The 21,322-nt window shown below is 40.1% G+C and overlaps 2 protein-coding genes across 2 annotated transcripts in view; one reads left to right on the top strand and one right to left on the bottom strand.

Annotated features, from left to right (window-relative positions):
- Window positions 1–19,063, top strand: part of LOC119317888 (nuclear-pore anchor-like) — a 22,148-nt gene extending 3,085 nt beyond the window's left edge. The window contains exons 7-49 of the mRNA XM_037592387.1: window positions 803–809; window positions 1,155–1,244; window positions 1,340–1,417; window positions 1,517–1,659; window positions 2,072–2,180; window positions 2,280–2,372; window positions 3,188–3,236; window positions 3,356–3,459; window positions 3,525–3,593; window positions 4,917–5,051; window positions 5,147–5,251; window positions 5,377–5,490; window positions 5,610–5,688; window positions 5,823–5,866; window positions 5,956–6,029; window positions 6,474–6,576; window positions 6,776–6,910; window positions 6,984–7,082; window positions 7,587–7,628; window positions 7,701–7,754; window positions 7,936–8,115; window positions 8,188–8,229; window positions 9,132–9,176; window positions 9,423–9,506; window positions 9,635–9,709; window positions 9,798–9,982; window positions 10,072–10,174; window positions 11,004–11,120; window positions 12,327–12,419; window positions 12,708–12,860; window positions 12,929–12,982; window positions 13,516–13,629; window positions 13,735–13,812; window positions 13,907–14,056; window positions 15,171–15,242; window positions 15,706–15,852; window positions 15,934–15,987; window positions 16,074–16,161; window positions 16,234–16,298; window positions 16,366–16,473; window positions 16,785–16,847; window positions 17,010–17,181; window positions 17,486–19,063. Of these exons, the coding sequence (XP_037448284.1) occupies window positions 803–809; window positions 1,155–1,244; window positions 1,340–1,417; window positions 1,517–1,659; window positions 2,072–2,180; window positions 2,280–2,372; window positions 3,188–3,236; window positions 3,356–3,459; window positions 3,525–3,593; window positions 4,917–5,051; window positions 5,147–5,251; window positions 5,377–5,490; window positions 5,610–5,688; window positions 5,823–5,866; window positions 5,956–6,029; window positions 6,474–6,576; window positions 6,776–6,910; window positions 6,984–7,082; window positions 7,587–7,628; window positions 7,701–7,754; window positions 7,936–8,115; window positions 8,188–8,229; window positions 9,132–9,176; window positions 9,423–9,506; window positions 9,635–9,709; window positions 9,798–9,982; window positions 10,072–10,174; window positions 11,004–11,120; window positions 12,327–12,419; window positions 12,708–12,860; window positions 12,929–12,982; window positions 13,516–13,629; window positions 13,735–13,812; window positions 13,907–14,056; window positions 15,171–15,242; window positions 15,706–15,852; window positions 15,934–15,987; window positions 16,074–16,161; window positions 16,234–16,298; window positions 16,366–16,473; window positions 16,785–16,847; window positions 17,010–17,181; window positions 17,486–18,774 (5,257 nt within the window). The 3' untranslated portion in view covers window positions 18,775–19,063. The remainder of the gene's footprint in view (window positions 1–802; window positions 810–1,154; window positions 1,245–1,339; window positions 1,418–1,516; window positions 1,660–2,071; window positions 2,181–2,279; window positions 2,373–3,187; window positions 3,237–3,355; window positions 3,460–3,524; window positions 3,594–4,916; window positions 5,052–5,146; window positions 5,252–5,376; window positions 5,491–5,609; window positions 5,689–5,822; window positions 5,867–5,955; window positions 6,030–6,473; window positions 6,577–6,775; window positions 6,911–6,983; window positions 7,083–7,586; window positions 7,629–7,700; window positions 7,755–7,935; window positions 8,116–8,187; window positions 8,230–9,131; window positions 9,177–9,422; window positions 9,507–9,634; window positions 9,710–9,797; window positions 9,983–10,071; window positions 10,175–11,003; window positions 11,121–12,326; window positions 12,420–12,707; window positions 12,861–12,928; window positions 12,983–13,515; window positions 13,630–13,734; window positions 13,813–13,906; window positions 14,057–15,170; window positions 15,243–15,705; window positions 15,853–15,933; window positions 15,988–16,073; window positions 16,162–16,233; window positions 16,299–16,365; window positions 16,474–16,784; window positions 16,848–17,009; window positions 17,182–17,485) is intronic.
- Window positions 19,064–19,468: 405 nt separating this feature from the next.
- LOC119317889 (putative cell wall protein) lies at window positions 19,469–20,235 on the bottom strand. Its single transcript, XM_037592388.1, has one exon. The coding sequence runs from the start codon at window positions 20,139–20,141 to the stop codon at window positions 19,806–19,808; it is 336 nt and encodes a 111-aa protein (XP_037448285.1). The 5' UTR covers window positions 20,142–20,235; the 3' UTR covers window positions 19,469–19,805.
- Between the last annotated feature and the right edge of the window lie 1,087 nt (window positions 20,236–21,322).

Below are 21,322 nucleotides of genomic sequence, written 5' to 3' on the forward strand. Positions count from 1 at the left end.
CTCATCATATTACTTGTATCTAGATTGGCAATTGCCTTCTTAGTAGTATCAGGTATCCTAGATACTCTCCCAATTTGCTTTGCTCACTTTATATTTTGACGATTTGGAAATTGTCGAGCTCTTTGATAGTAATTTCGCTTTGGCACACGACACATAGTACTAGTCTTAGAAGGCATTGTAGATCTATGTTCATTAGCTCTAGTATAAGGAATTCAGCTTCACAGAAATTGTCTAAGCCAATTGAACCCCAAGTATGTTTATCTTCTTCTTGAGAAAAAGCAACAAGCATTGCACCTTGTTATATTGATATATAGGGGAAACATATTTGCCTGAACAAATTACTAAGCTAAGTCAGTGAGCAGAAACATTTGCAGTTTCTTAGCCCCGGCCTTGACCTAATCGGGAGTTTCATAGCTCATTGTGCCCATCTGGCCTGGCACCGCTGGGTCTCCTCACGAAATACGCAGGAGTCCCTCTGCTTGCAGTCCCACCATGCATTGAGCATGGTGATGGAGCTCGATCGTACACGTAGCGTAGCCAGACGGGATGCTAGAGTTATCTTTCTTGGCAAAGAATTGGCCAACCTCTGGCTGTGAATTGCATATCAGGGGCATGGGCTGTGTGTTTGTTAATGCTAGATTGTCTGTTACTCCCTAAAGTAGTGACCTAAAACGTCTTATAAAAGTTTACAGAGGAGTATCTCTTATGCCGTCATACATATTTGGTTTGCATGAGAGTCAGTCGTCGCCCTTGGATTTGAAGTTTGACCAATGAAAGTTGTGCATTTCTTTTGAGAAACAAGTTCAACTCATGGCTGGCTTATCTAATACCCATTATTATCTTGCCCACCTTGGCGTGCCTGTCTAGCCAAGTAGACAGCCAAATTTATTTGGTATGCCTGCTTAAGTGTTTTGATATGACTAGTGTCACAGACTCACAGCTTGATTGTAAATTCTTGTACTTGATATAGAAGTTCTCTACCTGATTAAGACTCATTCTTTACAGTTAGAAACGTTGCAATGATCCCATTACCTTGTATGTGTATGGTCTAGCCCCTTGCCGTTGGCAATTTGCAGTTATGAAGCGATGATGTTTTTTACAGTAGTGCTGTTCATCTCTAATAGTAGCTTTTGATTTGAACCCTAAAAAACAAGGTCATGAAACTTGCTGAACTTCACAAAGAAAGTTCTAGCGAATGGTCAAAGAAGGCTGGGGAACTTGAAGGTGTTATTAAAGCTTTGGAGGTGATGCCTTTGTGTATCTTCTTTGGATGTAATTCTCTGTCCCATTTTATGGATAGAAACTCTTATGCTCAATTGTCATTCTTTGTGCAAACCAGACACATTTGACCCAAGTTGAAGATGATTACAAGGAAAAGCTTGGGAAGGAGACCTTGGCCAAGAGTGATCTTGAAATGGTATATCTGGGGATTATTTTCTGTACCCAATTCAGTGGATTCTGTGAGTGGATCGTAGTGGAGATTTGGACCTTATTCTGTTTTCTTTTTTCCCTGCAGGAAGTTGCCAACTTAAAGCAGAAGATACAGAAGTGTGAACTTGATTTGGAAAATTCAAGAAAGTCTGGTGAAATGAGCCTTGTACCATTCACCAACATTGCAGCAGAACCCACTGATTTAAGTGATACACCCATGAAAGAAATGTATGGTTTCTAAAACTCACTGACCCTCTAGTCTAGTAAGATCTCTGAAGTAGGATCTATCACTGTATAGGCACCAAGAGTGTATTTTCTTCTATTTTGCACTCATGCTTGCATGTAAATGGAAATCTCAGCCTTCTCTTTTCTGTTAAATTTGTTTTACTAGAGCATGTAGGTGCCATCATTAATGTGCATTCTGTTAAGTGGATTTTCGTAGTATTTGAGCTAGATCTTTCTAAATATGGTATCTGCTGTGTGTCACATCCAGTGTAAACCATCCTACTATGTTAATCTTTACCAATGTTCATACATAAAATTATCTTAAAAAATAAAAAATAAATGTTGTGTTTATAGATCAAAACTCGGTCCTAAGAGAGAACATTTTCTGAATTCCGCTTTGTTCTCTGTTTTGCAGGTCACTTTCTGATGATGTAAATCGGAATGACCTAATGATAGTTCCAAGAGTACCTAGTGGTGTTTCTGGAACTGCATTAGCTGCTTCTCTTCTTCGTGATGGCTGGAGTGTATGTTTGATGTCTTGTACTCATTATATTTTGTCCAACATTGCACGCTCTTCATATCTCAAATCAAATGTTGCTTGATAACCTGTTTTACATGATCAGCTTGCTAAGATATATGAGAAATATCAAGAAGCCACTGATGCTTTACGCCATGAGAGGTTTGGGAGGAGACATGCTGAAGCGGTTCTGGAAAGGGTACATTATTGTGCTTGTCAATATCTTTGACCGAATTTAAGCTCGTACATAGTTCCACATGATTTGACTAAACTGTGTTGACTGACACTTCGTCTATATGCAATTACTCCCTCTGTAAAGAAATATAAGAGCCTCTAGATCACTACTTTAGTGATATAAACGCTCTTATATTTCTTTACGGAGGGAGCACATCTTTGTTTCAAAACCAGTTGGATAACTGTTATGTTTGAGAAGCATAACTAAAACCAGTTGGATAACTGTATATGTTTGAGAAGCATAACCAAACCTGGACGTTTTATGTTTACTTTCTTTTGTTTTTGCTAGTTTTTTCTACATATGGTTTCTAGAAAGGGTGGTAATTTGAAGCAATTGTGCTGTAAAGAAACTATTTTCTTATTTATGTTATCGGTCAATTTGAAACAATGGTGCTGTAAAAAAGGTATATTATATTTGTATGTAGTGGTCAATGTTTTAAAATTTCTACTGCATACATTCTGAAACAGCATCTATCAAGTAAGAAATGGACAAATACAAGAAGTTTCTCAATGTTGCCTCGTCTAACATTTCTCTTTTCCTTCACACTTCTTATTTTAGGATTAGTAGTGGATAGCAGGAAGTTTATCTGCGAAGTGCATAACACACACACACCACATGTAGTTAATATTCAATAATCACGTACTCGTACTTGTAATGCATCATCATTCCTGTTCAGGAAGGAAGCAACCATTAGCCTTTATTAATCTACTTCTTTTGTACTGCATCCTTTTCCTTTATTCTGCCTACTATTAGAGACTGAATTATCTTCTGTATAACAGGTCTTACATGAAATTGAGGAGAAGGCTGAACTCATCTTAGATGAGCGAGGTAAATTTTTAGTATAAGTACCATTTATGATATGATAGCATTGCAATGATGTTTGTTTTGTTATACAAGCTCAACCATTTGGACACACTATTTAAAGCTTGACCTTTTTCTCACGTCAGCCGAGCATGAGAGGATGGTTGAAGCTTATGCTCTAATGGATCACAAATTGCAGCAGGCATTGTTGGAGCATGATAATTTTGAGAATACCATAAGGAATCTAAAGGTATGCATGCATTATAACTTGTTAAGTTTCTTATAATGAGGTTTTAACATTATTGTGTCTTCCAGTCGGAGTTGAAAAGGTGGGAACGCGATCATTTTATTGCTAACAAGGAAATAGATGACCTGCAAAAACAAGTGAGTCATAGCCCTACATTCCTTTAGTTATATTCCTTCCATTCACTGGAATTGCGAAACTGTATTAAAATATGTACATGTGAAATCTCTAGCGCTAACCTCAATTATTAGTGCTATCATCTCATTGTCAACTCCCATTAATTATTGGGTGCATTGTTGGTGGGTAAGATTTAGAGAATCTTGAAGTGCTGGCAGTCCTGATAACTGATATCTCTATTTATGAGGCTCTCATGAAATGTCCATTCGTCCTCCAGTTGTTCTAAATCTGATCCATTCAAATCTAATCAAATGACACATGAATAGTTCCATAAGTTATCACTGAGAAGGTGCTTAACAGTGAATTTTCTGTGTAGTACCCCCACTCTGGAGTATCTCCTGACCGAAAAGAAATACTATATGGAATTGGATCGAACTCGCTTCCGTTAGATACAGTAGCAGAATGTTCGTCTAAAAGGAACAAGCATGGTTTGATACTCCAAATCTATCAAATACTCCCTCCGTTCCTAAATATTTGTCTTTTTAGAGATTTCAAACGGACTACCACATACGGATGTATATAGACATATTTTAGAGTGTAGATTCACTCATTGTGCTCCGTATGTAGTACTTGTTGAAATCTCTAGAAAGACAAGTATTTAGGAACGGAGGGAGTACTACCTTAGGGATGTTTGGGTTGTTGCCACACCTGGTGGTTATGCCGAAAATTAGGCAGACATGTCTCAAGTGTTTAAGTTAGCACATTTTTGGTTTGACTAACTGTTGCCACATTTTTGGTGGAACATTTTTGTTTCGAAGCATTGCCCTAGTTTTGGCCGTCCTACCACTTAAAGTGTGGATGTTATCCAAACTTGTCTATTGTGAAACAACTGCAGTTTATATGGGGAAATTGCATGTTACTACTGGGTGTACTTACACACACGTCTGATATGCTACGAGCCTACGACGTGGTAGTATATATACTACTTTATCATTGAGTATGTTGTACAATATATATATATATATAAATAAAGTCCATCCATTCCAAAATATAAGACGTATTTTGATTGTCTCAATTCATGCTTTACATATCTCTCATACACTATTTAGTCAATGCTCAGGCAACCATAATCATACGGAAGTGCATTTGGATATGAATCTAATGGCGTCTATTTAGTGTAACTTAACTACATACTATTGGACTAATTGTTGGTCAAAGTATGAATTCAGACGGTCAAACTACTCATGTTTTGGGACGGAGATAGTATATTGCATCGATGATACATCATTTATATATTTGAAGACTTGATTCGTTAATTGTATGTTGTACCTTCTGATTATTTGTAGGTCGCTGTTCTTTTAAAGGAATGTCAAGACGTACAGCTTCGTTGTGGTTCTAGTGTTCCCATTGTAGGTCATGGTGCTGCTTCTACCAGCATAAGCAATGGCATGTCTAATGCTGAAAACAATAACCATGCACATGTAAGCCTCATTTTGATCCTTACAAATACTATATTTTACCATCATTTCACACGCTTATTCTATCTGTAATGTAACCATCTGATAATCTGGGGCAGATGACATTTAATGATATTAATGGGCTCGTTCAGCAAAATGTTCAACTTCGAAATAAAGTTCACATGCTCTCTACCGATCTTGAAAATAAGGGCGTGGAACTCAGGGTATGCATGATGTTTAACTTCGCTCCGTATATCTGAATTTATATTTATATTCCATTTGTGAGTACCAGGCCATTCTGTTATTTCCATGGGCAAATGTCAAGCATCTTCCCTTTTTTCCTTTTTAGGAGAGCTTCCAAATCGAGCTGAAGAGAATCACAGTTGACGCTGCATCAAGAGTTGAAAAAGTTATGAAGAAATCTGAAGAACAAGCAATAATGATTGAATCTCTTCATAGATCTGTGCGTCTTACATATCTTGTCAAGACCCGGAATATCTTTTGACGTTGAACCCCCTGTTCTTCAAAATGTCATCCACAAGCTGCATGTGACATCAGCCCTAATATAGTTGACTTTTTTAGGTTGCGATGTACAGGAAATTGTGTGAAGAACAGCAGAAGACTCGTTCCAGTATCGAAAACATATCCAGTAATCTGCAAGGTTCGATCTGTTAACCGTATGTTGATTTCAGTTTAGACTGGCAGCTGTGGTGATGGAAGTGGTGTACGCAGTTAGTATATCTTATAGTAACGTAGTATTAACTAGAAGTCATGGTTTTGTTTTTTATTTTCTAGATGATGGCAGAAAGGACCTGATGGTGCTGTTTGAAGGATCACAGGTGATCTTCTCAACAAGTGACCAATCATATGTACTACCATGCAGTTCTAATGATTGTTCTCACTGTGAACTCCATTTGATTTTGACCAGGAGATCTCGAAGAAAACACATGAACAAGTCACTGAGCGGGCCAGAAAACTCGATGAAGAGTTGACCAAGTTGAGGTTATCCCCTCTGCTTTCTTACCTTGTTTGCTGTAGAAAAATGTTAGATGTAGGTAACATCTAGTATTTTTGTCTTTTCTCTCAATTGACAACAAGATTGATGGTTAGGAAGCAACATAACATCATAATAAGCTCTTTCGACATCTTTCTTGGGGCATTCTGATTTACTTGTGATTCATAACTTACCTTTGTATTTTTCTAGACAAAAACATATTTAAATGGCCAAACATTGTTACGAAAAAACTATGCGAAATCTGCTTGTCATGATATTTACTTGCCAACTGTGTTGAAGTTGGGTCTGCAGATTTGCAGACACATGATTCCATTTCTCACAACTTTTTACTACAGTTGTAGATGGCTACTTATACAGGCTCTTTATGTGATGCTCTTTCTGGCTTTACTTGAAATTGAATATCTGACCAATACTGGCTATCATTTTTTTAGGACTGAGCTTATGTCTTTGCGATCTGAGCGTGACAAGGCAGTGCTGGAAGCTAGTTTTGCTCGAGACCGGCTTAATGGGTTCATGGCAGAGATTGATCACCAGGTTCTTTCTTCATAACTCTTTCCTCACATTGGTGTGTCACCTTGAATTTCCAGTTACTTAGTACTCCTTCCGTAAACTAATATAAGAGCGTTTAGAACTTCAGATCACTAAAGTAGTGGTCTAAACGCTCTTATATTAGTTTACAGAGGGAGTAGAAGATAAGTGTACACTCATCCTAATCTAGTATTCGTACATACAGAGAAAGGAAGCTAATTCTGTTTCGCTCAGAAATGCGGAGTTGATGCATTTAGTAGTTGATTATGAAAAAAGACTCCGTGAAAGTTCAGATTCTATGCAAGCTTTAGAGGAGAGCTCAAGGAAACTGTCAATGGAGGTATGTTGGATTTTATCGCATCCCTTGAACAGTTATAAAATGCTGAACCCTGACACAAGTTTCCAATTTTTAGGTGTCTATTTTAAAGCATGAAAAAGAGATTTTAGTGAAGTCAGAGAGAAGATCTTTGGATGAAGTCAACAGTTTGTCTGAGAGAGTGCACCGTCTGCAGGTTTTTTCTCAATGTCCATTACTTTAAAATTTTATCTCATGGCTTCTTTCTTATGTTTTTTTTGCATATTTTACCATTTAGCTGCTGATATGATGGTGTTGCTGAAAAGATGAGATTTTTTGTGTGTTGCTGAAAAGATGAGATTTTTTGTGTGTACACCATCCTTTGTCCTTGTGTTATAACCATGCAAGTTCTGTTTTTCTGTACAACCATCCTTTATCCTTGTGTTAGTGATGCAATTTTCTATTATACCTGCCTATGGGCAGGCAACTTGACATTAGCATTTTCTGTTGTGTTATGTTATAAATGTATATAGTTTATTTTGCATGAAATAGCAAGTAATTTTAGCTTCTGTATTGATTTGTAATCTCAGCAAATCTAATTAAGTTCCATGTTCTTTGTAACATTGAAGTGAGTTTATATTGTTTGTAATCAGGGATCTTTAGTGTATTTTCTTGAAATTTCCTTTCACCTTTTCTTCTTCTGAGATACGTTGCATCGCAGGCCACCATTGACACAATACATACTACTGACGAGGTTCAAGAGGTATGTTGTGTTTAAGATCTATTAAAACGTTTGAATTTTGTGTGCCTCTTCGTTAACCTGTGGATAATTTAGAATGCAAGGTCCATGGAAAGGAGAAATCAACAGGAGTACATCAAGCGACTAGAGGTAATAGTTTATCTCAGCAGCTATGGTGCATTGCCACTTCTGCTTCAGGCTTCATAACTACCTTGGATTTGTTTTGTCAACATTATGATTGCAAGATATCAGAGCCTAGGAATATATTGCTTGATTTTGTTCATTCAAGTCTACATGTACGTGGTTATTTTAAATCTAAACGGTTTTGTAGAGAGACTGGGCTGAACTAAAAAAGGAGGTTCAAGAGCAACGAGATCATGTTCGTGTCCTGACACTTGACAAGAAAAATGCCTTTGAGGGCTGCATGAAGCAGGTAGAGGATATGAGACAAGAGTTACAGAGCTCATGGAGAGCTTCTAGTGATGCTGAGGCGAGGGCTGCTGTTGCAGAGGTTCGTTCAAATAAATTGTTTACCAAGGTTTTGAGCGCATTACCCGACTGTTTTAACTTGTATGTTTTGTAGGCAAAGTGTTCAGATCTGGAGGCGAAACTCAAATCAAAAAGGGTAAATACTAGCCAGTCCAAAACTGTGATTTTAAAGACTTCCATCCACCCAAAATCGCATGCTGGCAATAAGAAAATGTTGTATATAAGGAGCTGTTTACTTTGGGTTGTTGCAACGTTTGGTGTGCATATTTGATGGTCTGCCTAATTAATGAGCTGTTTACTTTGGGTTGTTGGAATGTTTAGTGTGTGCATATTTGATATCTGCCTAATGAAAACAGAGTGTAGACTGTTGTTTGCACATCTATATATTTATAATGGTTAAAAGCCAGTGTCTCCCAAGGAGTAACTGATGGCTTGTCAAGTGAACTAGTTGATTAGATCTGTCTCCTATTTAGTTTGTGTGGGTGCCCAGGTTCCTGTAAATTTTTGTGAAGAATCGTTTTTGCCAATGTATTTCAGTTCGGCCTCTCCCCTAAAAAGACTTGCTAAAAAAACTAAAAGTGCCAAAATTTGATTATATGTTGTGGTTCGTCTAATTCTGTTGGTTTCTGGAATGTGTCTTTAGTAAATCATCTCAACTTGACTATTAGTCCATTCTGTAATAGTGACCAAATTGTAATTGTCCCTAACACTGTAGTGGTTGTTATGTGATGCTTTGATGGACACATTGCCCTTGTAAGTTTGAGCTTCTTATGACAGTTGTTTTATACATGAGCAAACATTATCCTTAGTTTAGGTTGCATGTTGTTGATGGTGGAATGCCCAAAAAGGTCATTGTGAGAACTACGACAAAACAGCCTGCCTGCTAAAGAACTCTCCTACATATTATTGCATGTCTTATCAAGTGTACTTAGAAAACATGGAGTATTCTGGACACTTTTACTTATGTTATCTTCTTCACCTGATTTATTTTTTCTTTCCAAGAAAAAAATCTGATCCTGCTTTCTTATCTTGATATAGATCATATTTAGGGACGGTGGTCATGATAACTCAGCAGTAAATGAGGTGAGTTAGCTTTCATCTGCTATTGACCTATTGTTTATATACTATGGTAAAGGGTCAATGTGATATGCTTGTTTTTCTTCAAAAATGGATCCATGCCACTGGTATCTCTTTGAGTTCAGCACTGAATCTTGGCATCTGGAATATTTTATGCCCTCTATAGTCTATGTTCTACCACCTTCATGCAGCTTTTACTGGGCCATTTTTGGATTATTCACGTGTTTGGTGTTTTCATGTTCATTCCTGTAGGTGAATGATGAGCTTTTCCGGTTGAAAGAGGAGTTGGAAAAATGCAAGGAGGAAGCACAAGCAAATAAAAACTATATGCTTCAGGTTCTCCTACCATCTCCTGCAATTTTGCTAATATTTCTTTCCTATGAAATTAACCTTACTTATAAATACATTTGTTCGCTGACCTATTTTGCTAATATAATTTTGCTAATACTTATGTTCCTGTACAGTACAAAGAAATTGCAAACTCAAATGAAGTTGCATTGAAGCAAATGGAATCGGCATACCAGGATTACAAAACTGAGGTATTAAATATCTGTCTTTTTTTTTCTTTCTATTGAAGTCTCACGTACTTTATTGGACGTGTGTTTAAAATTCTTCTACTTTTGGTAGTCCGAAATGGCCAAAAGAAGCCTGGAAGATGAGATCGCTAAGTTGAGAAGTAAGTTGTCTGAATTTGAGAAAAGCTATGTGATGAGGTGTGAAGAAGCTGCCAGTACAATTGAAGTTAAAGAGAAGGATATCACTACTCTTATGAATGACATTACGATCCTGAGGAATGAAGTTTCCCAGAAAGTGTAAGCAGTTGGACTCTCAATAAATAGGCATGGATGCAGTGTTCTTTTTTTGCAGATTTGGTTGATCCAATGTTTTAATTCTCTGACAGATCGCGGATTGAGAACTTAGAAGTTGAATTGGCTTCCTCAAAGAGTGCTCTTGATGAGCAGTGTAAGCGTTGGCGTAGCGCGCAAGACAACTACGAGCGGCAGGTATTACCCTATTTTCCTGTTTTCATTTCTTAGTAAGCTTAATTTGAGAATCTAAATGAATGTTTGTCCATGAGTATACTTAGAATACCAAGTGTCATTTTGTGTTGTTGCGTGTGCCATGAAGGGCAGTTATTATGGCTGGAGCCTCTTGGCCCCTTATCGTTCTTGGTCTAAACCATTTTCTCAATGGAGACTTCTCTACTGTTCATTAAGCAACAATCATTGTATCATGTGGGTACTCCTTTAGGTTTTGGTGTTATTGTTATTTGGATTAATTAATGTTGTTATAATAAACTCCAAAAAGTTCTATGCGTCTCTCCAACTGACTAAAATGTGGTGACATTTGTTGATTTGGTGTCATAAAACAACTATGCATGATGTTTGTAAATCTGTTTGCATGTTGGTTATCTAAGTTTCAAACAGTTTTAACCATGATTTCAGTGAGTATTGTGTAAGATTCTAACCTTCACATGCCTTAACATTATTAGCAGCAATCTGGTGTCATATAACAACTATGCATGTTGTTTGTAAGTCTTTTCTCATTTTTTACCTAAGTTTCAGACTGTTTTACCATGATTTCATCGAGTATTGTGTATTAAGATCCTTACCTTCACATTAATGGCAATAGTTAATCTAAACCATATAATTGCTCACTTACCTGCTACCAGAATTGAACCTATGGTAAGTATAGAACAAAATTAAGTTTGCAGAAATAAACTATGTTTGCAGGATTGATTCACCTTTCATACCTTTTCTTTAATGCCTACGACGAACCTGAATTAAATTTTTGCTGCTGGTATCACATATATTTATTATGTCTTCCTTGTAGGTTATCCTGCAATCTGAAACAATACAGGAGCTGACAAATACTTCTAAGCAACTGTCTTCATTGCAGCAAGAAATGGCAATGCTTCGTCAAACAGCAGATGCACACAAGGCTGAAAATGTAAATTTTGACACTCAAAATTCTTTGGACTCTGTTATTTTGTTTCGGGCTTTGGCTTTGTGGAGTACATACTATTCATATTTTGTCAGGCTAGAGTACGTACTATTCATGCTTTGTTAGGCCAAAACGGTTGATTAGTTTGTGCCTTTTGGCTTTTGGTGAATTTTACCTTTTTGGGTTAAAGTTTAGCTTGTGGCCAAGTATAAGTTGTGGCATCACCCACTTTTGTAGCCTCGATTGTACTATTTATACATGTGTTTTAGCCAAAAGCCCATAACGTATACCTGTAATGCTGTTACCTTTTTCCTTGAGAGGAGTATGGGGTTGCCATAGGAATCTGGCTTGCCAAGCACTCTTTTGTCACAAGTGGCAATTTGTGGTGAAACAGATGGACTTAAGAGTTTCTCAAGATTGACTTAAACATTGATCTATTCTTTTGGTAGTAGGTAATTGTTCTTTTAGGAGGAATTTGGTTGAGGCTTCTAATCCTTATTTCCGTATCTAGCTGGTTCATTTGAAAGACCTTGCTGCTATGTTGAAGCACTCCATTCAAGTTTAAGTAGTTAGTGTACTTAATTCTTGATTAATTTAATTCTTCAGTTGCTGGTGATATTAGTGAGCTACATATCTTGACAGCAGGTGCTATTCTTCAGATTATTGCCCTACTCTGCAGATTTTGTTTGAAAAATACTCCCTCTGTCCCAAAGTAAGTGTTTTAACTTTCGTACAGCTTTACACTAACGCTAGTACAAAGTTGAGACACTTATTTTGGGACGGAGGGAGTATTACCGCTGTGCTCGTAGACTACATTTCTCCTAAAAATCCTGAAGAATAACTTCTAAGCCCTTGCTGCTCTGGTTTTGTTAAAATTGTCCTACCTGGCAGATACTTCTAAAATTCTGTACTCCAGGTCTACCTGATCGAGCAATATTGCTCATTTTCTTGGTTAGTGGGGGCATGTTTTGATTTCATATATGTTTAGCTGTTTAACTTAACTTATGCAATTGTGAATAAATATCGATTCTGTTCCCTTTATCTATGTTTACAATCTCTACATCATAGTATGAATTTGGTTGCACGGTTTCTTCTTGGGAAAAATTCTGTTGCATTTGTAGATTAAGCTGAGTTAGATGCATAAAAACAGTGATTTGCTTAGTTGCACCATCTTAGCTAGTTCTGTAAAAAAATAACATGTAATATTTTCAGGATGCTCTAAGAACGTCTGGTGAGCAAGAAAAGATAGAGTTGGTGAAAGAAAAGGATGAGGCCCTTCGGAAGTATAGCGAGCTAAATGATCAGGTTTTTTAGCTTGCCATTGTTACTATATGATTAGTCTTGTACTATGTAAGAAGTTTTTCTTTAGTAATGCTTATTTTTGTTAAAATCCTGCTGCTTATCTTAAGTCTAGATATTGGGTTCTCAAAATAAAAATATATCTGATTGGTTCTGGTAATTCTTGGAACAGTGTGTTTCTGGCAGTTCCTTGGTTGCCCATTTCAGTGTTGATCAGTTTCATGACCATATGGTTTAGTTATCTGCTTGTTATTCATTATGACTATCTTGGGTAACATTTTATTTCACGTGCAGAATAAGATTCTACACAACCGATTAGAAGCTTTGCACATTCGATTAGCTGAGCAAGAACGGGGTATTGCTGGACTTTCATCGCAACGAACCGACTCACATGGAGAGGATGATTTGCATGGCGTTGTCAGCTACTTGCGCAGATCAAAGGAAATAGTGAGTGCGGAATATTACTACATTATGTTATTTCTTGTCGGTGGTATTTATTCAGTTAACTATTTCAGGCGGAAACAGAAATATCGTTGCTTAAGCAGGAGAAATCACGGCTTCAGATAGAGGTATGTTAAGTTTGCCCCTCTTGCTCGCTGTTACTTGTTTAAAATACTTGCCAACTATGAGTACTGCACCGCGGGATGCACGATCATTGCATGTGGTCCTGTTCTTTCACTGTGCATATACGTTTTCTGTGCAAGCTAAGTTGCATGGTTTAATTAGTTTGTTTGTGTGAAGTGTGAACCAATATTAAACATGATTTCAGCTATATGACTACCGATTGCATGTGCTCCTGTTCTTTCACTGTACATATACATTTTTTTGTACTAAGTGGCATGGTTTAATCAGTTTGTTTGTGTGAAGTGGGGACCAATATTTAAACATGATTTCAGCTATATGATTGTCTATTTTATGTGATGGCATTTGTTTGTCTATTTTGAGAGAGAGCTGTCCCTTCTATACTTGATTTCTGCTATATGATTGGCAAATTATGTGTGATGTGGATGAAGCCTGGCAAATCCCTTCTGCCCTTAAAGCTGAAGTATATAAGGTCATTATTATTTCTAATCAGATGCACTTCATTCTGTTGCTTGTATAGCTGGAAAGTGCATTGAAGTCCAGCAAGGAGGCACAGGACTTGCTCCGCAGTCAAGCTGATAGTGCAAGATCATCAATGTTCAAGGATGAAGAATTCAAGTCGCTGCAACTCCAGGTGCCATTCTACCTTGTGAATTTTCAACACATTTGTACATTTCCTCTTGGTGCCTTATATATGTATCTCATTTTCGCTTTTGTTTTTGAAATGGATTTTGCTCAGGTGAGAGAAATTAATTTGCTTCGTGAAAGCAACATACAGCTTAGAGAGGAGAACCGGCACAATTTTGAAGAATGCCAGGTCAGCTAAATGATGGTGTATTGTCTATTTTGTTTTGGTATGGCCAATAGCTGTATGTGCTATAGTCATTCGTTTCTTGATTTTCTCTCTACAGAAATTCCGTGAGGAAGGTAACAAAGCTAAAATAGAGGCTGAAAGATTGAATAAAATTCTACTGGAGAAACAGGTATATGCTGAAGTGTGTACAAAAGATCTAGACATGAAGAAGACTGAAATAGCAAATCTCAACCAAAGGATTTCTGAGGTATGTTATTGGTCATTTTGCTACCATTGTATAGTCTGATACATCCTCAGATATAATTTTTTTGTATTAAGTACCAGTATATTGTTTCTCGAATCATTCTGAATATATCCGTCCAAGTGAATGTGCATGCTTACTGTCATGATATAATAAATTTCATCCGTCCAAGTGAATGGATACCAAGTAGTGGACTTGGTGATGATAGTCCAGTCAGTCATGTCACCCTAATTCAACCTCCCTTAAAATCTGGCAATCAAACTAAAAGAAAAACTATATCCAAACAACAAATAATACAACAGACAGTTGGCTGAGCATGACGGCGCAGCCTTGATGCCCACTTGGGCAGTGCATGGGGTTGGATCTGACTGCAGGGAGCATGTTGAGCTTCATGGTGGCAACACAGTGAGGTTATTTTCTTATCTTTGGCAAAGATCAGTGCTCAACTAAACAACAAATTTGTACCATTGAGCCATCCCAGCCCCAGGCCTCCCAAATTGAACTCTTGGGATGCTCCCTGTAGGGGTGCAGAGCGGCGCCTGAACCCGTCCCGCTTCGTATAGAAAAGAGAAAAGGTTAGTTCTAGCTGGATCGGAATGTGCTAGTTCAATTTGTTCTAGCTTCAGTTGTTGGTGGGTCTTGGCGGGATGCCGCTTTGCACCCCTAGCTCCCTGGTCCCCTGGGACAGGCAACCAAACAGGCACTTGTTCTTGGACTTGAGGCAGCAAATCCCTTCAATGCTGGGCATCAGTTTTCTGCAGGCAACATTAAACTGTGTATTATGGGAAGTTATGGGGGCAGTCTTACCAAGGGAATAATGGGAGCGTATTCAGCAGTGAAAAATGTGTGCTTTCAATTTTGCTGTCATAGGTGGTGTTATAAGCGGTGGGAGTTGATTGATTTAGTGGCTTGCTGTGTGGCACAGAAAAGGATAGGTATTGGAAGAAAGGGAAACAGTGATGAGGTGCTCAATTTGTGCTGTATTGTATTTCTTCATTCAGATGGTCTAAGTTAATGTTTTCTTCATGCCCTAACATTATTGACACCAGTATATCAGATATTTATAGTTCGACTCTTCTGAAGTTGCAGTTATGTTCTGAACTTTTACTGTCTTCTGCAGTTGCTTGAAAACAGTAGAGGTGTCGATTTGAACACATATGAGACCATGAAGGGTGAACTTCAAAATATCAAAGTCAGTGGTTTTATTTTCTCTGTAGTGCCATAATTCTGAGATATCACTTTTAAAACTTTCTTTTAAAAAACATATGTCTCCCTTGACATTTCCTTCACAAGTACTTGAAATGATACTATTTTTCTATTTTGGGAGAGCATAGCAGCCCGCCCTTTTTTCCTTAAGCTGCACGCGATTGGTAGTGTTGTATCATATGTGCAAAACCCCATTTCAGTTCAGAAAGTAGTAATGATACTCTTTTGGACTACTGGCATAAATTTTAAAAATCTTTTATTTTCTTGTGGATATAAGTGTTTTGCCATCCATGTGCAGTGTCTTCTTTCTAGAGTACGAGTACACACCTTAGCCATGTAATCCAGAGCCATGCCATCTAAGTGTAGTGTCAAGGAGACTTCTATTGATTGACATGCTATCTAAGTGTAGTGTCAACTGACTTCTATTGTTTATTTCTTGTGCCTAACAGTCAACCTTGAGAGAGAATTCAGTTGAGCTTGAGCGTGCAAAGAATCTTCTTTCCGAGAGGGACGTTGCCATAAGAAATTTAGATGAGAAGCTTGCTGGCTGTCAGTCTGAATTGGGAGCTAGGGAAAAGAAGCTGAATGATGTTGAGGTTTGAATTTATTAATCCTTGTGATACCAATATTATGACTTCATATTCTCAGCTGTATTAATATACCATTCTGTTCCATAGGCTAGCCTGAAATCTGAAATTGATAGACAGAAGAAGATTACCTTCACCTACAAGGTTAGGATCTCCTTTTTTTCTGTTGCAAGGTCAAGAGTTCAGTGCCATTTTCATGTGTTATTATGTGACCCTATTTAATGATGCAGAAAAAGGTTGAAGTGTTAATGCGAGAGAAGGCAGATCTTATAAAAGAAAATAAAAGCCTTTTGAAGCAGATTGAAGATCTTAAATCAAGTAATTTGACGTTCTTTCTCTTTCATGTCAATTGATATCTGCAATTTTTCTAGTTCTAAATCTGATGAGCAGGTCAGAAAATGCCGATGGAAACATCAAATGTTCAGGCCGTAAAAGAGAAAGACATCAGGATACAGGTTAGCATGTTGAGCTTAAATGGCATTAAAACATTTCTTCCTGCTTCTAACTCGAATGTATTAACAGACACTGGAAAAAATCTTGGAGAAGGAGAGAGATGATCTCAAGAAAGAAAAGGCAAACCGCAGAAAGGCTGAGAACGTTTTCTACGTCGCTGTTCAAAATCTATCAAAGGTACATATCTTCCTCGTGCTCATTCTCGATGGATTTTCCCATTCGTAGTGCTTTGGCACATTGTCAGTTTACACATGATAAACAAACGTCAGCCAGTCATGTAATGTAGCATTGTTATAACTATTTTTTTATGCTTTTAATTTTTATCTAAAATATAAAGGCATATATTAAGAAAAGTCTAAAGAATCTTCAATGTTTATAAATCAGTGGACATTTTTTTAAGGCTTGATATGTTTTGCCTTCGTAAGTTCTTACCAAAAGGGTGTTTTTTTAACTGTCATCCAATTGATTTTTTCAAATATCGTTTACAGGAGAAGAAGCAAATAGAGGAATCGATTGAGAAGCACCGGCAGGCTGTGAAGGAGGTGATTGAGGTATGGTTTATCTCTTAAATATCCATTTATTTTCCTGTTGGGTATGGAATTCACAGTATATATACTTTAAGTACGGAGCTCTGCTCATTTTAGGGACCTAACACATTTATCCTTAATTATCTTCTATGATCATAATTGAAAGTCGATGTGCATTTTCTGCAGCATTATTCTGGACAATCATCTCAAATCCCTTCTGGATCAGCAGTAGAGGAGCAGTTCCGTTCATATTTCCTTGCGGCTAAAAAAATGGAGGAGTCTCCTAGCCTGTTCCAAGATGGTTCAACTAGCCAGACACCACCTATTGAAACTCCCACTGTCGATGCAGCTGCGACAGGTGCTCCCCTCTTCATTCTTTCTATTCTTCCGAGGATGGGATATTAAGTAGTTGAAATAAATGTGGCAAGATCATAGAATCGATTAGGCGCATGCATTTGATAAATAGCCTGAAATTAATGGTTATTTATCGCAAAAGTTAGTATTAGACATTGTTTTGAAATGCAATATTATACTGAACTTACCAGGCATGTTACTTGGTGGCATAGGGTTGCAACTTAATCGTAGTTGACAATGGGGTTGTTTCTACTTTGTTACACATCCTTAAAGTATGGGAGTTAATAATCCATCTTCTTTTTCCTCAGGGCGGCAGGTAGCTACTCCGCCAAGGCCTGCTCAAGTTAAAGTGATGGAGGAGAAAGCAGTTTCTTCTTTGCCCAAGCCAAGTACTGAACAACGCAGATCAAGAAGGGTGCTCGTTCGGCCTAGTCTTGAACGAATTGAAGAGCCCCAGGCTGATGCGGCTACACCAGTTGTCGATGTTTCTGCAGTACAGGAGAAAGGTGGCACATCGACAGAACGAGGTTCCACAGTAGTTCAGGAAAAAGGTGGCCCATCACTGGAGCGTGAAACTTCTGGCAGTGTGTCTGTATTGCCTTCTGGTCGCAAACGTCTCGTGCCATCATCGCAGATGAGAGATGATGCATCACATGGAGAGGCTAATGATGCCAATCCTCCATCAAAGAAACCTAAAGAGGATTCTGTTCAGAGTTCCAGTGAGTTAAAAACTGATCAATCGGCCCCTGAAGATGTAACGACTGAGGCTCCTGTGGTTATCTCGATAGACAACCAAGATGTGCAACAACAGCCTGGAGAAGAGATGAACACGGATCAGGCTTCCATGCCAGTTGAAGAGGTTGAGGACATCAAGGATGACGAAGCGGGTAACAATGATGACATGGAAGAATATACAGGTGCATTAATGGACATCGAAGGCCAGGATGCTGAAGTTAATATGGACAGTGATGCAACTGCTGTGGAAGATGTGCCGCTTAAGTCAGAGGCAGTAGTGGAATCGTTTGATGAAGACCAGAAACTCGAGGATGCGAAGGAAGAGGGCCAGATTACTACAGCCACCGATGCTGAGGATGAGAAGGAGGAGGGGGAGTTGCCGGATGAACCTGAACAACAATCAGATAGCAGTCCCCTGGATATTGGTGAGCAAGCAGGTGATGCTTTCAGGGCAGCATCTCCAAGTGGGGCAGCAGCAAAGAGCGACGCAGACATGTCAGAGGAGATTGTAGAAGGTGACGGTACTGCTGAACTTGCTGAGGTGGAGCCAGACCAAAGCCCTCTAGCACAGTCAGGCGGAGCGGATGCATCACCAAGCAGAACCACAGATGCATCCCCTGTACGTGAACCTTCCCCTTCAAACCCAGCCATTGCTGGCGCATCTTCTGAACAACAGAATCCCGGTACCGCAGCAGAGAGTGTGGGAAGAACAATCAACTTGACGGAGAGGGCAATACAAAACAGAACAAACAGACAAAACAGACTTGTACGGACGAGCACTCCACAGCCTTCCTCTTCCAGGGGTCGTTCTCGAGAAACCGGGCGCGGACGTGGACGTTCCCGGCGAGGTGGTCAGCCATAGTGAGGTGGAAAAAAATTGGTGTCGTCGCTGGAAACTTGTAGTTGCATCTTTTGCCCAACTACGTAGACTACTTTTTGCCATGAACTACTGAACAAGCTTTGCTGCCGGAGTAAAGCATTGCGTGACTTGTAAGCCGTCAAGTAAGCAAATATATGCTGCCCGACTCGTTTACAAATGGTATGCCACTAAGCGGCTGTGTTATGGTGCGCCCATGTGCGCTTGAATTGCTCTGTGAGGTCACATTACTAATTGCTACGTGAAACTTGGTCATCAATCGTGTCTAAGTTCACCTCACGCGTTAAATTCAGCTCTGTTTTGTTGGCGTTGCGTGCCAGTTGCTGGGGTAGGCGGTGGCTTTCTCAAGGACGCGTGTGGGTTGTTGTCCGTTCTGACTTTTTTTTGATACTTTACACTTTCGTTTTCCTTTTGTGTCTTAGGACTCGGTTTAACATATGAAGTACTGAGCAATAAAAATCTAAAATCTAAAAAGTGAGTGTCAACTAATCCATCTAGAACATTAGACGCCTAGGAAAGCCGTTAGCAGGGCGACACAACTTAAGCCAGAGCCTTTGCCTAGATCACTGAAAACAACATCCCTTCTAACCAAGGATCAAATTCAGATTTTCACTGTGATTAGACCGAACAATGGGTCTTCTTTCATCTAAGTTTTTTGTGTGTGGTTAACATAGCAAGCTTCATCATGCATAGTACTTCATCATTAATTTATCGAACTAAAAAGAAAAATACATTGAACTGAAACACATTATTGGCAACAACAAAGCAAAGCGAGATATGCAACGGATGCTTCCTTCTTACGCATCCATGCATACCCCATACAGGTACACTCTCCAATCACACACAAAACGTCGACAGCGCGCTCGCACGCAGTCGCTGATACACGCATACTCATGCCTTGCCTATGTATAGCAGCTAGTTTTATTATAGCAACCAAAAGCTAGCGGAAATTGAATTGTAGCAGGCTAGCTACCCATCGACCGATGGGCGTAACGTGGACGAGTTCGATCCATTCATCAGGGGGACTCCGTGGTGGCTGCGGGGCGGAAGGGGTTGGGCACCTCGAACCCGGGGTTGGGCACCCAGGTGTCGTCGGCGCCGGGGATGAACTGCGCCCTGGCGGCGGCCGGGATGCTGTGGTCCAGCCCGCCGATGTCCGGCCTGTAGTGGGTGCCCAGCTCGTACCGCCCGATCCCCGGGATCAGCACCGTCCCCTCCTGGAACGTCTCCGGCCGCTTCACCGCGTCCTCCTTCGCGGCCACCGGGACGCCGCGCGCCGTTGCCGAGCCCGCGCACGCCGCGGCCGCCACCAGCGCCGCGAGGATCAGCAGGGAGGCCGACTTGCTGGCCATGTCAACGAGTGGCTAAGCTGCGACCGCGACTAGTGGTAGGCTGGTAGCCAAGTGAGCTTGCTGGCTGTTGCTTTCGTTGTGATGTTGATCGCTCGCCGCGCCGGGCTTTTATAGGGGCGTGGCGTAAAGGCTACGAGGAGCCCGCCCGCTGGCGCGCCGCGGGGTGGGAGCTAAGCTGGGAAAAGGCGGTGCGTTCAATTCGCATGCACGGCGCACGCTGCAACCAACGCCGGGCCGTGCGTTATTGTGCGCGCGCGAGTGAGCAAAAAAGGGCTTCTCCTAGGGTGTGAATGACGTCGACGACCATGCGGCGCGAGCGATCGAGCGATCGGACGCGGGAAAGGGCCGTGCGTGGACGACTGGCAGGGCGCGGTTGAGTTGGTTGCTTGCGCCGTACGTACCGTTCGATTGGGGGCGCGCGCGAGGAGGGAGGGACCCTGCGCCGCGCGGTTGTTGGTCTAGAAGCCATGCCAGGTCCGGAAGCTCCAGCTACCCTCGCCTGCTCTTTATAGCGCCGCCGCGATCGACCACGGGGAGGCTACTTATTTCCTTTCTCTTGCTATATCTCCCTTTTGCCACATTTGTGTGGGGTGTTTTCCAATGTAGCTTGGGCTTTGATCTACCTAGTCCACCTGAAACAACTGGCCCTGGTTGGAGAGTGGTCGAATCTCACTTTTATGGTCCGGAAAAAGGGACAGTCAAAGTCTTTTTTTGATTGCTCTGTGCCGGACTTGGTGGAAGACTCGAAAATGAGGCTTGTTTTGAGAACAGACTTCCCGCTGATCCCCATGGGATTATTTACCATGTTTGTCGCTTGGCTCACCTACCGGAGCGATTTGCAGACACCAAAGGTGCAAAAGGCGATGCACCGAGTGGATGAGCTTGTGAAGAAAGGCGCGCGGGGGGTCTTCTGGCGATCTCATGGTTGGGCACCAACATTGTCGAAGAATAGCAGGTGAACAATTTCTGTTACCAATGACTCCGCGTGGAGTCTTTGATCGGCTGCATGTTTCGGTCCTGAGATCAGGATGAGGAACTGCTGAACTTGTGTAGTGTTCTGTGAGTTCCATCAATGAAGCTGGGGGAAACCCTTTTATATATTAAAAAAAACATATACATGGCAGTAGCTTTTTTTCCACAGGAAATTAGGAAGTGTATCGTCTATTCCTATAACTCTGACA

Source organism: Triticum dicoccoides, chromosome 6A (genome assembly GCF_002162155.2).
Source record: "Triticum dicoccoides isolate Atlit2015 ecotype Zavitan chromosome 6A, WEW_v2.0, whole genome shotgun sequence".
In the NCBI taxonomy this organism is placed as follows: domain Eukaryota; kingdom Viridiplantae; phylum Streptophyta; class Magnoliopsida; order Poales; family Poaceae; genus Triticum; species Triticum dicoccoides.